Genomic DNA, 16,549 nt, shown 5'->3' with positions numbered 1-16,549 from the left:
CGACATATAGGAACTACATACATACATATATGGCATAAGTTTTGCATTCGCGCAAAATTTCGAAATCGTGATTTTAATCAAACATGATATTACGATGGTAGACAAGTAGAAAAAAGTGGGTCCCGCTATTCCGTCCGGTCTGTTTTGTCTGTCTGCCCACACCGCTACAGCCTAAACCATTGGGTCGATTGAGTTCAAACTTGTAAGTTAAGCTTTTGAGCAGATTCGCGTTAGGCGTTAGGCCATACAATTTTTTGGTCAAAAAACGATATTTCAAATTTTCTCAAAAACAAACCGTTAGATTTCTTTAAAATTGTAAAACTGTTATTTTTTTTTTTTTTTTTTTAATTTTCTCAGCCACTTATTAACTGATTTCAATAATTTTTTTTGAATAAGCTCTTATATTGCCTTAACAATATTTGATTATTAAAAGTACAATTTTGTATTTTTTTTGATTTTTAAAAAAATATTGAATTTTTATTTTTTTAAATTCTATATCTCAAAAACGGATCAACATTTTTTTACGAAATTCAATCACTAAACAACTGCATACCAAAAATATTTTTGGAACAAAATTATAAAAATTTATATATAAAAAATTAATTTAAAAAAAACCGCTCTAACGATTTTCAAAAAAAAAAAAAAAAAATAGAAAAATCAAGAATTTTTCGATTTATAAAATGGCATTTAAATATTTGAAGACAAACTTATTTTTTAGGTAAAATTTTGAATCTTAAAATAGTTTTTTTTTCATCATTTTAACCGTGCATGAGCCCGAAAGTGCGCATTATTTTGACAAAATTGTAATTACATTCCTATCTTTTATCCAAATTAATGCATTTGTTACATATTTATGTATTTTTATAACAATTATTATTGTAAATACCAACGATTGCTTACGTATCACGTCATAACTAAAATCCAAAACGCATATGAGCCTGACTGTAAAGAACACATGAATAGCAATTTCTTGTACAACCTTACACAACCAATAGGCGATCGCTTTACAATTTAAACATGCATGTTCTTCCTCTTTCTTATCTTCAGATTATTTACTTTCTATCCTGGTTTTTATATATTAAACAAAAATAAAGCTATCCAAAGGAAAAAGCTTTGGACGAACTAGTTGAATACACAAACAATTGTTTTCGTTAAGTATGCTTACAAGTATTTTTCATTTCCAGGATGAGCTGTCCTAGGATGAGTTGTGTCTTGGGATGAATCGCGCAGTTTAGTTGACAAGTAAAATGGCATTTATATCTTTGAAGACAAACTTATTTGACAGGTATATTTTTAAATCTTATTTAGGCACTTTAAACAGACTTTTGAATACAGGAGCACGTTCGTGCGAACCAGTCGTGCATTTTATTTTTGTAAATAATTAAAACCTAATAAAATAATTACTCAAAGTTGGTAAAAATTGAATTTCGACTCAAATATCTTTTTAATAATTTCAGATTATGGCTTCCAACTTATTTTATCTTATAAGATATATTGTTTTCAACATTAGTAAAATTTTGAAAAAAATCGAATTGACAGTTTTTTACAAAAAATAAAAATCTAAAAAAAATATTAATACAAACTAGTAAAAATTGATTTTCGAATCAAATAAGTTTTCAAAACTTTGAGACGTTGGCCTTAAACTAATTTTATTTTTTTTTTTAAATATTTTTGTCGAAATTGAGTACCATTTTGAGAAAAATCGAATTGACAGTTTTTTGTACACAAACAAAATTAATAAAACGTAGTAAAAATTGATTTTCGACTTAAATATCTTTTAAAAACTTGAGATTTTGGCTTAAATTTATTTTATCTTAAGAGAAATATTGTTTTGAACATTCGATTACTTTTTTAGAAAATTCGAATTGAAATAAAAAATATTTTTTTCGACATTCAGTGAATGTCATTGGCATTGGTTTCAAATTAATTTCATTCATCCAATTTGTATTTGTTTATATAAGAAACACATTTTTCTAAGAAATGCTACTAAAATTGTTAACGACTAAAACATCTCGTTAACAAAAATAGGTTTTGTAATTAAACTATTTCATCATAGCAAAATATTGTTACTAATTTTAAATTTTCTTAGAATAATTCAATCGACAACTTCTTTAACAAAACACGAAAACCTACAAACCTTTTAAGCAAGACAAATCGACAGACAGGATGGGAAGTTGTCAGTGTGGGTCGTATCCCAGCCTCTTTTTTTAATTATATTTTGAGATGCTTATCTTTATACGGTGAAAGGTTGATCAAACGAATAGCAAATCAAATTATTGAGATGAAAATATTGTTTTATGAGGAATGAAAATCCTTAGCAGAGTTCTGTGAATACAACTTAACAATAAACACGGAAAACATAAGCCAATTGAAAGAAGAGTTCCAAAATTTGCTCTCTGCAGTATGTCAATGGTTCGGTACACAAAGAAATATGGGCAAGTTTAGGTCACAATCTTAGTGAAAACAATATTTTACATCATATACTGTCAAAAAGCTTCAAAATATAGAAAATCGATAATTGAAGAATATTTTTAAATACTTTATAGACTTTGTCAAACTTGGGCACACATTTAATGTTTAAAACTGAATTGCTTTGATTTATGTCCGATTTCATAAAAAAAACACTAAAGCCACTTTTATCTAAAAGATTTTTAAATTTTATCAGGCCTTGATATTTTTTCAGTTTCACCAAGCACGAAATAGAATAGAGTTCTCCTTAAAACCCTGTAAAAATAAAACCCCTTTTTTCTCTCTACTAAGCGAATTGTGTGCGAAAAAATGAGAAAGCATTCTATTTTGAAATAGATGATAAGAATCGCAAAATACAACAGAGTAAACTAAACTTCTTCAAAATCAAAAACAACCGTTTAAGTAATCGTGATGTTCTTCTTCAATCTAATATTCTAATTAAAAATTAAAATCATAAAAATGATATTATAAATATCATGGAATGTTGAAATTGTTAACCTATTCATTCTGTATCTCCAAATATTGAGAATACAAATTTTACAAAGCAAAACATCAGCTGTTTATCTGTCATATTCATTGTTTAATGACACTTTTAAAATTTAATGAGCCAAAAATGTGCATTTAGTTTTAAAAGGTGTACAAAAGCTTGTTTAGTTTAAAAACGCTTGGTGAAACCAAAATATGCCAAAATATACGGCCCGAAAATTAAATTGTCGGTCGAAGACATAGCTCTTGCAATGTGACCTCGAACGAGTTTCATCACGAAATTGTCAATTCTGTTGATTCGAGCCCCGTTTTATAGGACGTCGTTGGAATAGTACTGCACGTAATAAGATTCGGCTGTTCGATATAATCCGATACGGCCGGCGTCGTAAACACCCTCGAACACCCAAAACTTCTCCATCTGTGAAGCTGCAACGTTGAACCAGACAGGACAACCATAAACGATCATCGACCTAGGGTCGAGTCAACTGCTGTAATACAGCCGTTTCATCAGAGCTAAGGCTCCACTGTCCCTGGTCAGAGCAGCATTTATGTATATGTATGTCGAAATATAAGTACTGATCTAACCAGATTTTTTGTTTGTTTTATTTTATTGTAAATATGAAGGCATTAATAACGGAAAACTATATCAGCCAGATGACCACTGCTGCAGGACCATTTTCCATGATCAATTCGCAGATTTGAATCAATTCCATCTTTGAGGTCTTGAATCCATTGTAAAGAGTTGGCGTATTACCACCTTATTACATATGTGATGGACACGGAGAAAAAAGCCTTAAGATGTCACAACACAAGACTTTGGTGGCCAAAAATGATCTCCTTTTTGAGAAATAACACTATCAGAAAAAATGTGCACACTTTTGTAGTGAGTGAATTCTAATGCATTGTTAAGGTAGGTTCAGAAAACATTAGGGACCAAGGCAACTAGTTAATTTCTTAGATGTCATTCATTTAAACATAGAACTTTGTCTTTTATTTGCAGAAAATGTTTACAATATTATAATCTAAAAAATACTCTTACACAGATTACAAGTCAGACATAAGTTATGATTTGTATTGAAATTCTTAATTCATTTTCCAGTATGACAAGGAAGTCGAATTAACTTGATTGCAAGAGACTAACTTTTCAACCAACTTTCCAAAAAAAAAGTTGAATTAATTGGAAAGCAATTTTTTGGAAAATTTTTCAGATACTAGAAACTTGCCTTACCTTTAAGTTCCTTTTGCTCATTGTTCTATTTTTAATAACGGCTTCGTGTTTAGTTGTGAAATGTCAAAAGATGACAGCTGGGCCTAATTGTTTGTGTTAAATGTATTTGAATCCATACTAAGGTACTTTTTTGGGCACATTTTTAATTTTTCCTGTGCACTTTGTTGAAAATATCAAATTAACGATTTCCTCTAAATTTGAGGCCGTAATATTAATATTTTGTACCGGTAGACGGAATGAAAAGGAATGTCATTAGTTAGTATTCAAATCAAAAGTATGTATTATCACATTTTGAAGATCACATTAAACAGACAACTTTTTAAAATGCTTGGCAGAATATATTCGCATACATTTAGAAAAAGAGGCTAGGATGCGACCATACCTGATAACTTTCCATCCCGGATGTCGATTTGTCTTGCTTTAAAGTTTGAGGTTTTCGTGTTGGGTTAAAAGAGTTGTCAGTTGAATTATTCTTAAAAAAATTTAAATTATCAAGAATATTTTTCATATAAAGAAATAGTTTAGTTTGAAAACCAAGTTTTGTTAAATAGATTTTTATTCGAAAACAAATTTTCACCAATTTTAGTAGCATTTTTTAATTTTTTACTAATTGGATGAATACAATTTTTACCAAATTTTGCGTATTATTTTTCTAGATATAATTTTTTTTATGAAAAAACGGACTGTTGGATTTTTATAAAAAGACTACTCAATATCAAAAACAATATTTTCTGTGATATAAAAAAGTTTAAAGACAATATTTTAAATTTTTGAAAAGCTATTTGAGTCGAAATTCAATTTTTACCAAGTTTTAGTATTGTTTTTTTTTTAGGTTTTTATTTAAAAAAAAACTATCAATTCGATTTCTGTAAAAGTTTGTCCGAATGATGAAAACAATATTTCTTACAAGTAAAAATTAGTTCGAAGCAATAACTTAAAATTTTCGAAAACATATGTGTGTCGAAAATCAATTTTAACGAACTTTTGTTAAATTTTCTTTTAAGATTTTATTTTTTGTAAAAAAAATTGTCAATTTGATTTTTATCAAAATTTGTGTCCAATGTTTAAAATAACATTTCTAATTAGTTGGAAGCCATAATTTCAAATTTTTAGAGATATTTGAGTCGAAAATCAATTTTTACCAACTTTTATTAATTTTTGTGTTTAGATTTTTATTTTTTGTAAAAAAAAACTGTCAATTCAATTTATCTCAAAATTTTTAAGAATGTTGCAAACAATACTTCTTATAAGTGAAAATCTGTTAGAAGCAATTATCTCAAAGGTTTAAAAAAACATTTGTGTCGAAAGTCAATTTTTACCAACTTATGTTAAAGTTTTTATTCAGTTTTTATTTTTTATAAAAAAAATGTTACCAAATGTTGAAAACAATATTATTTATAAGATAAAATAAGTTTGAAGCCAGAATCTCCAGTTTTTGAAAAGATATTTGAGTCGAAATTCATTTTTTACCAACTATGAATAATGTTTTTTTAGGTTTTTATTTTTTATAAAAAAAACTGTTAATTTGATTTTTCGCAAAATTTTATCAAATGTTAAAAACGTTATTTTTCTTTGCCCAAAATTGTTTTATAGATGAAATCATTTTTATTCTTAAAATTTTCGAGGTGACCAATTTTTTTCTTCACTTTTTTCGATTTATAAAAAGCCGTTAATTGGATACTTTTTTTTAAATATGCTGGTTTGGTATCATGTTACAATACATAATAACCAATATGTTCACCTTTTTTGGTAAAAAAAAACCCAAACGCAATTTTCTTCAGTGCCCTTTCTGCATTGTTATCTGTATAACAAACATTTATTTGAAGTCGATATCTCTTCTGGTTCTTAAGCTATGGACGACGAAAAAAACGTAGCGAACGTACGGACATACAGACGTGCGAACGTACGCACGTACATCTTTTTAAAAATCTTTTATTCCGACTCTATAGGGACCTTGAAACGTCGAGAAATGTCAAAATTTTTAATTTGACAAATCGGACCCATTACAATAACTTCCTACGGGAAGTTAAAAATATATTTTCAGTATTGAAACATCATTGTTTTTAAAGAATCCAAACAACTCTTAATTTTCCGTAAAACTTGGATGAAATTGACCGGCTTTAGTTTGTTGAATGCTTATACTTTTCTTACTCGAAACTCTATATCGTTCAAAACGCATTAATATTTTACACTATGAAATCTCATAATCTATTCATAAGATTTTTATAAAATAACTGACAAATCTTCTAGGAGAACAATCTCATGCTAGAAGGAATTGTTATGGTTTCTTAGGTGTTCAAATCGTAGGCACTAAAAGTCTTATACTCAATAGGAAATTGCAATGAAGTGGGTTTATCATCTGTTGTCGGCTTTTTCCAGTTCATAATTATGTATGTACAAATTTATTATTTTTAGACTTTATTTATACTAAATGGCTGTTGAATTTATTAACCCGGTTTATTTCACAAAATTAAATTTATTACCTGAACAGAGTTTAGGATGAACCTTATTCCATTGACAACACCAATTCACTAAGAGGCACAACATTGCACTGAAAGAATTCAACAAAAGTGCAATTAATGACACTAATCGATAGAAAACTATACCTACTCTCCCTGTGGATAGTAGGTCGAATAAGGCTACTAGCCTTTAGAGATATTAAAAACTTAAAACAATATATACATATATATATATTCCAGGATAAGCCATTACCATCACGGAAGGAATATGTTGACCCACTAAGCTACACACATGAAGGTACTGTTGAACATACACTTTCGCTCTTTTATTTTACCATAAGGACTATCTTTCAATTTTGCATGTCACATAGGAACTACTGTTCTGCTGGATAATTTAATATGCATTTAAATTGTGTATAATGTATTATTTTACTTTTCAAATTAAATAAAAGTTTTTTTTTGTTTTGTTTATTTGCACAAAAAAATTTTCTAAGCACGGAATTTTGCTTAATTTAAGTTAAAGGTATAATATTTCTTTTTCCTGGTAACAAAAACTGTTTTATCAATGAACATCATGGAGGCTCTTAGTTACAGTTACAACGTCATGATTCTAGTAAATTTAAATTATTTTTACATGCGATTGTTATGTATTTGTCACTAGGAGTCATAGATAGTTGTTGTGTTCGTGAAAATAATTTGTTCATACTTTCTTCATTTCGGAGTAACATTAAATGCAAAATAAATTGGATTCCATTAATTTTAAAGAAGCTTTTAGCGGAAAACTAGGTTATGAACAAGAAAACAACATTTTTAATGTAGTTTTCATTAAAGCAGATGTATATACATCCACAACAAAGTACATTGTGATGTTCGTTTTTAAAATGTATCAACAACTTTGTAGGCATATTTTTAAAAAGTGCGTATACGTCCCAATGTATCGTGTTGCTATCATTCCTTGAATATCTTTAAATTTTGAAGGAATAAGCACCTCTTTAGTAAACAAATTCTTTGAGCAAACACAAACAAAAATTGTTCTTTTAGTTATTGAACATAACCTAATTAACTTAATTTTAAAAATTCTGTGTCCTCGAAATACCTCAAAATGGTTCTCACATTCTAATTTTTGGTTATTATCTTTCAATAAGGACTTCGTTTTGCTAGGCTCCGCTGTAAACGCAGAAAACAATACCAGTGCTGAGATCAAATGCAGAATAACTTTTGCTAACCGCTGTTTCTTTTAACTAAGAAAGCAATTGAGTGGTAAAATCCTCTCTCGAGGGACCAAAGTATTGCTATATAAGACCCTTATCATCCCCGTCCTGCTATACGGTGCAGAAGCATGGACCATGACAAAAGCGGATGAAAGCACCTTGGGTCGGTTCGAGAGAAAAGTTCTTCGTGTGATCTACGGTCCTGTATGCATCTAAGGGGAGGAGAAGAAGCCAGAGGGCCGATTTCAGAAAGCGACAATTCAATTTCGACCGTCTTCGCTTTGAGTTAATTTCAAAAGCGCACATGGAAGAAAGCGATCCTTCCATTTTTCCAGCTTAAATATCAAATATTTCCAATCCATTTCCATGATATTTTCCAATTTTGAATTTATTTGTCAGCTGTTTCCAAAAATATGATATTTCCTTCCACTTAAACTAATTGTTTTCCTCTGAAAAAAGTATCTTAATGTTTGTAGTTATATTTTAATATTATTGTTCGCTTCAAGTAAACTAAACTAGTTTTCAAATTATTTTGTTAAATATTCAACAAAAATAAGTAATTGATATCTTTAATTTAATATATTAAAAAAAACACAAATAAAACCTATTTTTGTTTACATTTTGTTGCAACCCGCCACTATCACGCCTGTCGCTTTCAAAACCCAATAGAAGAATGACATTTTGTTGGAAAGAACTTTCACTTTCCAAATGGAAATCGAATCGCTGTTGAGAATATAAAAACACAAATCCGCCATTAAAAGCGCCGCGCTTTCCCGAATCGGCCCTCAGAAGAGTAAAAGCCCAACGACTAAGATGGCTGGGTCACGTAGAGCGCATGGAAACCAATGATCCGGCCCAGAAAGTTTTCGAATCCACACCCACAGGACAGCGCAGTAGAGGAAGACCGCGGATCAGGTGGCGCTCATAAGTGGAAAGTGACCTCACCCAACTTGGAGCGCGAAACTGGAGACATCTAGCTAGGAACCGAGCTAGATGGAGAAGTTTGTTGGGTGAGGCCCTAGTTCACACAGGAATGTAGCGCCACCTTAAGTAAGCAAGTAAGACTCACTCACTCACTCAAATCACTCCTTTTATATTTTTTTAACTTATTAAAGAAACATCATAGAAATTATCTAGAACAAAAGCTATCCTCAAAAAGAAGTATTAAAAATCCGTCGCTATAACTCCTTTAATCAGTAAAATATTTCTTCCTAATAAAATATTTTATAAATAAAAGAGAATTAAAAACTGAATATTATTTTTTCTGCTTTATCTTTTTTTATAAAATAACCAAACTTTAAAAATTCATTAGCCCTTCAAAAAACATTAAAATAAAATATAAACACAATCCACTACGCGTAATCACATATAGCAATCAAATTGTGAGAAATTCTATCATTCGAATTTCTCATTTTGCTGTCAGAAATTTTAGAATTTATGTTTAAAATTCTAAACATGCTTCAGCTTCGGCTTCAACTGCGTTACGTTGGGCCTACTTCGAGGTTGCTTTGAATGACACTTGCAATATGACATTTCTAAAATGTCACTTCTGTCATTAGCAGCTGTTGTTTTTCTCAAAATAAAAAAATATGAGTTTTTAAATCGAAAAAATTTAATTTATCGCGGAAGTAGCTTACAAAGCCTATAATAACCAATGTGTATCCCTCCAAAACAAATGTATTTTGTCTGTCGACTTTTTTACAGCTGTTGAGCTGTCAGACGAAGCAAATGTTCAGCAAATTTGAACTAGAGATTCCGTTTGGAGTCACATTACGTAACATTACGTTATTTCCTTACGATTGTTAAATGAAACGTGAGGTCGAAGCTTCATTGTGATAGCATGCATTGAATTTCTTTGGCTGAACTCGTAAACGTCAGGCAAAGCCAAAAGACCAAAGAAAGTAGCCATCATAATATACTAAGTGAGCAATATAAAAAAATACTTTCAAAATTCAGCTCAAGATATCCGGAGGCTAATAAACAGTAAGTAATACAGAAATTCAATACTTTGCACATAAATTATCGAAAAAGATTAAAAAAAAAGGGAATCAGGTACTCGTAGGAACCGATTTAGAAATATAAACTGGTTAAATTTGAAGAGCCCGTTGTTACTTTTGAAGCTTTTATTTATCATTTTCCATGAACTCAGTAGATGTAACAGCCTTATTACGGTTGTCAAAGATCAATTAATTGAAAATTGAAACATTTAATTAATTGATACATTAGTATTATGAACGCGAGTTGATCATTTTTTGATCCATTGTGAACAAAGATCAAAAATATATTGTGAATAGTGCCTATTTACTTTTGACGTTTCAATTTCATTTAGAATTTTTCAATGGACTGCTTTTGTTTCGTTTGACGAATTTTATTTTGGTTGATTTGGATTAAAAATTTAAGTAGTTTGCAATAAATTAATGTTGCTATTCAATTTTAGTGTTTTCCTTACGTAGGAGTAAAATTGTGGGTAACATAAATCAGCTCGCCAGATTGGTAGAACGGATGGAAGAGAACCTAGACTTCGCTAAGAGTGTTTATTCAAAGCCACTCATGAGTAAGAAGTGGGCAGAGATTGCGGTGGAATTAAACAGCTTAGTCCCAACAGAACGAAACTCAACCAAGTGGCAGAGGGTTAGTATTGTGCTGCGGATATAAATAAATTTATTAAAAATTCTTCTTTCTTTTAATATGATTCCCGTCGATAGCACCAATAACATTTGGAATACTGCTCTTTTCAAAAAAGTATATCTTGGCCTGGCGTTCTTCTTCTTGTGAATAGTTAAATTTTATCCATTTAGGACAAATATGTGTTTTTAAGACATTTAAAACTTCTTTCAAAACAACTGAAACCGTTGGTTGCGCCATACCAATGTTAAAATCGTTCCCAACACTCATCTGGTAGCTTCCTTGCCCAAGGAATCTTAAGAAAGCTGCAAATTTTAGTATGTTTGGGATGGATTGTTGTCTGTTTCATTGGTTTTAACTTGTCGTTGATATCTAAATACATTAGGGAAAGCTATCGTTTTGAATGAATCTAAAAGCGAACCAAACTAGATTTTTTAATGTAACTAAAAAAGATCTTTTATCTACATACATACATATGTTCAGCCAAATTTTCTTCTTCAATTTCATTTTCACCGAAAAATAGTTCAACAGTAGACATACTTTTGGCTTTCGCGATTCTTAAAACTATTTTATCAACAAGGAATTTGTGATTGACTAAAAATTTGATAATCAACAAATATTTTGACAACCATAATACCAAGACTGTCAATTTGAATCATTCACAATAGATCTAATTTCTGAAGAGCGTTCACAGTTTATCAAAAATTTTGATTGCTGACAACGATAATACCAATTTATCAATATCATTGAAAAAATGTCAACTAGCGTATTGATAATTAAGAACCGTAGTAGGGCTGTTATTTTACACTTTTTGGAACGTATATCGATGGATTTCGATTGAAATATGAGAAAGGTCTTGATGGTTTTTGTTTTCATCAGAAAGACTTTTCAACTTTTCACATTAAACAATAAAATTTCTGAAAGAAAAATCCCATTGCAGAATTTAGTACAGGAATTTTGAATAAAATTGGATAGATGTACACTTGACAGATTTTTAACCTCAAGCAAAGGAATTTTATTGAGTTTTTCTAGATAGAAAAGAAGGAGAACTTACCGTAAATACTTTCAGTGTCATCGTGTCTAACCATTTTACATAGTGGAGAACCTGGAATAAAAAATAGATATTTACAGCTTTTATACATAATTGCTTTTAAAATTCATTGATACCGAAATTTAAAAAAAAAATTATTGAAAATTAAATTAAGAAGCACTTTTTGACAAACAAAATATAGACTTAGCAGTTAATCAAGTATTAAACAATGCTTAACAGACATCTATAACTCTCATACAAAAATATATTAAATATGGAAATTTTATTATCAACTGTGTAAAAAAATACAAATTTTTCGAAGCAAGATTAAGTAATTTGTACTCTAGAAAGATTTCAAGGCAACTACAGTAAATTGTATACAAACTCTACATAACTAACCTACCTTTGTACATTAATGTAAATTGTTTTTATTTCATAAATTTGTTTGTAATTTCAATTAAAGGTAAACCCTTTTGTAATCTTCATCTATATCAGTAAACATACACACCTAATTGCGTGGCTTGAAAAATTAATTTAACAATTCAACACAAGATATCCTTTTATAGCATTTATGTATGTCAAGGTTGGTTATATTTTAGGTTCTAGGTCAATAGTCATGAAATATGAAGGTAAACACAAAAGTTATTCAAGTTTTCGAAGTGTATAAGACGATATTTGCAATTGATTGAATGTTCTTGACCAAGCTAAGTTATGTTAACCTTTGTATAGGTGAAGAAACTGCTTGTGTTTAAAGACGTGTCGTCGTCGTCATCGGTTAACTAACTTGATCTCAAGTCAAGCTGTCATAGCAAAGCACAGTATAGGAGTTTGTTGCTTTCTGAATTCCAACATAAATACTTAAAAAATAAAATATAAAGCAACATCTATATACTTATATGTACACATGTATATTCATTTTGTGCGTGCGAATTGTAACAATTTCCATTGTAATTAAACACATACATATATGTATGTTACTTTTGTTATAGATATGGAAGTTGAAAACCTTCGCCTCAATACCGAATGTAACCGTATTTGAAACTGGTAAGCTCCTAATTTTATTTTTGATGTCAATGGCATAAGTTTTGAAAATGAGCGTGAAATACTTTTTTATGATGAGAAAATTATCGAGAGTGCAGCTAAGTACTTAACAAAGTATTTTTGTACATATAAGGCTTTACAAAAAAGACAATTTCAAATTTGATACCAATAATGTCTTAAAACTTATATAAGTGAAATTGATAAAGGCGATGATGTAATTGATGTGAAATTAAAATGAACGAGTTTAAAAGATAATTTAATTTCGCCCGAGCTCAGTATGACTGACTTGAGATTTGGTTTTTGAAGAAGATACTTTTTTTGTATAATAAGGCACACTCAAGGGGATTATGCAGAAATACAGTGTAACAACTAGGTTTAGGTTTGACTTCCTGAATGCTGCAATGACTGTTAAATAAAGATGTTGTAAGACGTTCGCAAAGTACGGCTAAAGAACGAATCTATCAGCAAGGTTCTACATTTCACTTTCACTCGAAATGAAATCGATCGAAAATATAATTCGGTGTTCTACAATTCGATTGTATCGATTTCAATTTCGAATTTATCGAAATCGAAACGAAGTGAAATTGTTGTGTTCCACAATTCGATTTTATCGGTTTCCGAGCGATTTCAAATCGATCTTATTCATTTGATGTGAAATAGTGGAACAAAAAAGACGCGATTAAAAATGTAAGTAGAAAAATGATTTTTTTAATGAAACTTCCTAAGTTTATTGCACTTTAAACATATTTGAAAGAGGGGAAAACACAAAAATAATGCGCAAGAGGCAATATTTATAAATTTTATGGAGCAGCACAAGGATCTCGCTAGGGGATTTATGAAAGGGGACCGAGTTGTCGCGGAAGCTTTGTGGGACAATTTAAAATCCTAGCTCAACAGCAATGGTCTACCGCAGAAGTACGCGAGTGGTTGGAAAAAAGTAAATAATAATAAACAACTATCAACTTCAAAAAAATATTGGTTTACACTTTTTTATTGAAGGTTTGGACGGACTGGAAGAGTTCAATAAGGAAGAAGCTATCCCATAACAAGGCCAAAGATTTATCAACTGAAGGAGGCCCCTTTAACAAATTTGTGGTATCGCCTACGGAAGATGCAATTGCTAAAATTTGCGGTATTTACATCGTCGTTGAGGGAATTCCTTCGACCCCAAAGCGATATCAGCATCCTTCCCAATTGACCTTTGGAAATTTCCCTCGGCAAGAAAACGCAAAACTGCGGCTAGCAGGAATTGAAGATTGTTTAAGATGTGGCTCAACAATTTCCAGCACCATTAAGAAAGCACTTTTATCGGTAGTATGAAATGAATCTACATGTACAAAAAACTAATAATTGACAGGATTTAACTTTTATTTTCAGCAATTTCCAAGGGATTAGATACATCTCGCAGCCTTCGTTTTTTTATTTTTTCCAGTGCATATTTATTCCTTTCAGTCTGTAAGACCAAAACGATTAACGCAGCACTCATTATACGATCCGTTATATAATCTGTAGTGGCTAGTTAGTACTTTTATTTTTAAACGCGTGAAAAATTAAAATTATTTACAGAAAAACAATTTGCAAAAATTAAAAAAAATTCAACAACTTCCCAAATGACAGATATCAGCTGATTTTAATTTCACGAAAAGTGATTTCGAAAAAAATTCAAAGGTACCAAATCGTTCGAAATGTAGAACACTGAAAATGAATTCACTCGATTTGCAATTTTGATTTCACTTTCATTTCACTCGAATTCTGGAACCTAGCTGTATGTGTTTGACAGTACTCCCGGAGTTGGGCTCGAGGGTATACTAATTAGCATTTCTAGGAAAGAAAGGAGCTTAAACCCTTAAAATAATGGCTAGAAAGGGTAGGACAAGAAACCCTACGACAATGTTCAATCGAAGTAAATGAACTAATGATGATATTATCACCAATATAGGCAACAAATTTAGACTTCTTGAAATATACTATTCTATTGTATTTCATGACTCAACAGAAAGTCAAACGAAAAATTCAGTTCCAATTTCCGTTCATATGCTTTTCGATAAGCGAAATTGATAAATTAACTAAAAGCCGACAACATACTTTGGGACTTGAGAGTGCGTTGTACCTAATGTGATATCAAATTAAAAAAAATAAACATCAATACATGACAGTTTTAATGTTGGACTCTTTTTAAGTGACTCATTCTGAATCTCTGTCTAGTGAACTCTTTATAAATTCTGACCATTCCGAAGTTTGGTGTTATTGTGAAACTTTGTATGTTTTTAAGTTTAACTATCTCAAAGTCAAATTAATTTTCTTTAAACTCATTACGCCTTACTAATATATAATCAAATTTAATGTTGAGGTTAAAATTTGTGTGAAATTGACTTACATTTTTTTTAAATAACTTACAGGCACTCAAGGGGTTATTAGTACCCTTTATATGTTTATATTTAAACGCATTGCAAGCATTAGGAAAATAGGGAAAGATTTAAAAGGAGATACCGGTGTAAATTGGTCTTAAAGTTCTGAACATCAAAATGGGAGGGAAAAACAGAGTTGGCTAAAGCATTCCACATTCTCGATGTGCGATTTAAGAAAGAATCTCTATACTTGACAGTACGCCCGAAGTTGAGCTCAAGGGTGAACTGCACTCCTGCAAGTGCGAGTATTACGGCTGAATTGTTAAGGGGTGAAATGCAACTGGCTAATTCGACATAACATTTTTTGTAAAAATATCGATAAAACAACGAAAGGCATGAAAAATTGCGGCGGTGTTCTAGCGGTGTAAATGTTTCGATTATTATAATTCTATCGCCTATCATTTTTAAAGCCCTTTTTTTTATTCTATCCAAGAGATTTAAAATTGTTTTAGGGGCATCTGCCCAGATATGCGAATTATATTCAAGCTTTGGACGGCTCACCTTTTTTAGGGACAGGCTGTATAAATGCTGTTTTCCATCCGCTCGTAAAGAGACCTGTAGAGTAGGAAAGATGGAAAAGCTTTCGCAGTGGTTTTGCAAGCGTTGAAAAACAAATCAAATGGGGTGGCGCAACAGTCCGTTGTGAACCAGGGCCTAGTGACTTACAACTCTCAACCATTCCTGTTTGCGAGTGCTGTTGTCAGGAATGGAAGGGACCTACAATTTTAGGCCAAATCCGAACGGCTAATTTGAGAAAGCATTTTTTCATGACAAGAATTACTCTTGAAGGATTTGTCAATTCCTCGCAAGAGGCAGTACCCGCGCAAATTATTTTTTTTAAATTAAGGTGGCACTGGCAGGGATTGAACCCAAGACCCCTTGCATGACAGTCCAACGCACTAACTATCATGCCACGGTTACTACTAGCGTTGGAGAACACCTCTTCAGAAAAATTAGGGAGATACTATTCGGGCCAGCGGATTTGTGTATGTCAAGGTCTTTCAGTACTCTTGGAACTGCACGAGTGGGAAAGAATATCGTCTCTGTGGAAGAACGGCCTTTACTTCATCCATAAAATAAACAGACCTTAATGCAGCAATATAGCTGTCTCAATTTGATTCCGCAGTTTGCACTCTTCATTTACGCTCTCAAGAACAGGAGGGTGCTGCAAGCAAATTGGCTTTATCAATCAAGCTTACATAGGAAGTGTCATTGCGGATGAGCGTTGGAACCGAGGATGACGTGGTGTTTCGTACGTTTCAAATTATCAGAAATTTGTACTACCTTTGGGACATTGTACTATTTTTTGCCTTAATTTCTGATCATGCAAAAATTTAGTTCGTCGAATATGACCATTACAGGTCTTTCTATCTTGTTTGAACTTATTCCGGTTTTCCTCAGTGGGGTTGGCTTTATAACAACGGAAACTTACATCTCTGAACCTATTGACCTCTTTACAGCTCGAATCAAACCATGAGTTATCTTTTGGTTTGATAGATTTTACCATATTTGGGATAAAATTTCTCATTCCACAAAAGAATTAAATTTGATTGTTGTGTAATCTACGTCACAATCGAAGAAGAAGCATAGTA

The 16,549-nt window shown here is 31.1% G+C and overlaps 1 protein-coding gene and 1 long non-coding RNA gene across 4 annotated transcripts in view; one reads left to right on the top strand and one right to left on the bottom strand.

Moving 5' to 3' along the window:
• The window catches only part of LOC129944167 (choline transporter-like 2), a 61,192-nt gene that overhangs the window by 26,518 nt on the left and 18,125 nt on the right, over nt 1-16,549 (bottom strand). For 2 of the 3 annotated variants that reach the window (XM_056053401.1, XM_056053400.1), the window contains exon 2: nt 11,533-11,583. In XM_056053401.1, coding sequence (XP_055909376.1) covers nt 11,533-11,566 — 34 coding nt within the window. In that variant the 5' untranslated portion in view covers nt 11,567-11,583. Of the gene's footprint in view, nt 1-6,666; nt 6,735-11,532; nt 11,584-16,549 lie in introns of those variants that run through there. The other variant, XM_056053399.1, reaches the window with a different exon arrangement.
• LOC129944168 (uncharacterized) lies at nt 6,407-7,102 on the top strand. Its single transcript, XR_008781401.1, has 3 exons — nt 6,407-6,573; nt 6,675-6,807; nt 6,883-7,102. It is a non-coding gene; the product is annotated as an uncharacterized LOC129944168 (long non-coding RNA).

This window comes from Eupeodes corollae, chromosome 2, assembly GCF_945859685.1.
Source record: "Eupeodes corollae chromosome 2, idEupCoro1.1, whole genome shotgun sequence".
Lineage (NCBI taxonomy): Eukaryota > Metazoa > Arthropoda > Insecta > Diptera > Syrphidae > Eupeodes > Eupeodes corollae.
The sequence above is the reverse complement of the archived record's forward strand: the minus strand, read 5'-3'. Positions and strand labels throughout refer to the sequence as shown.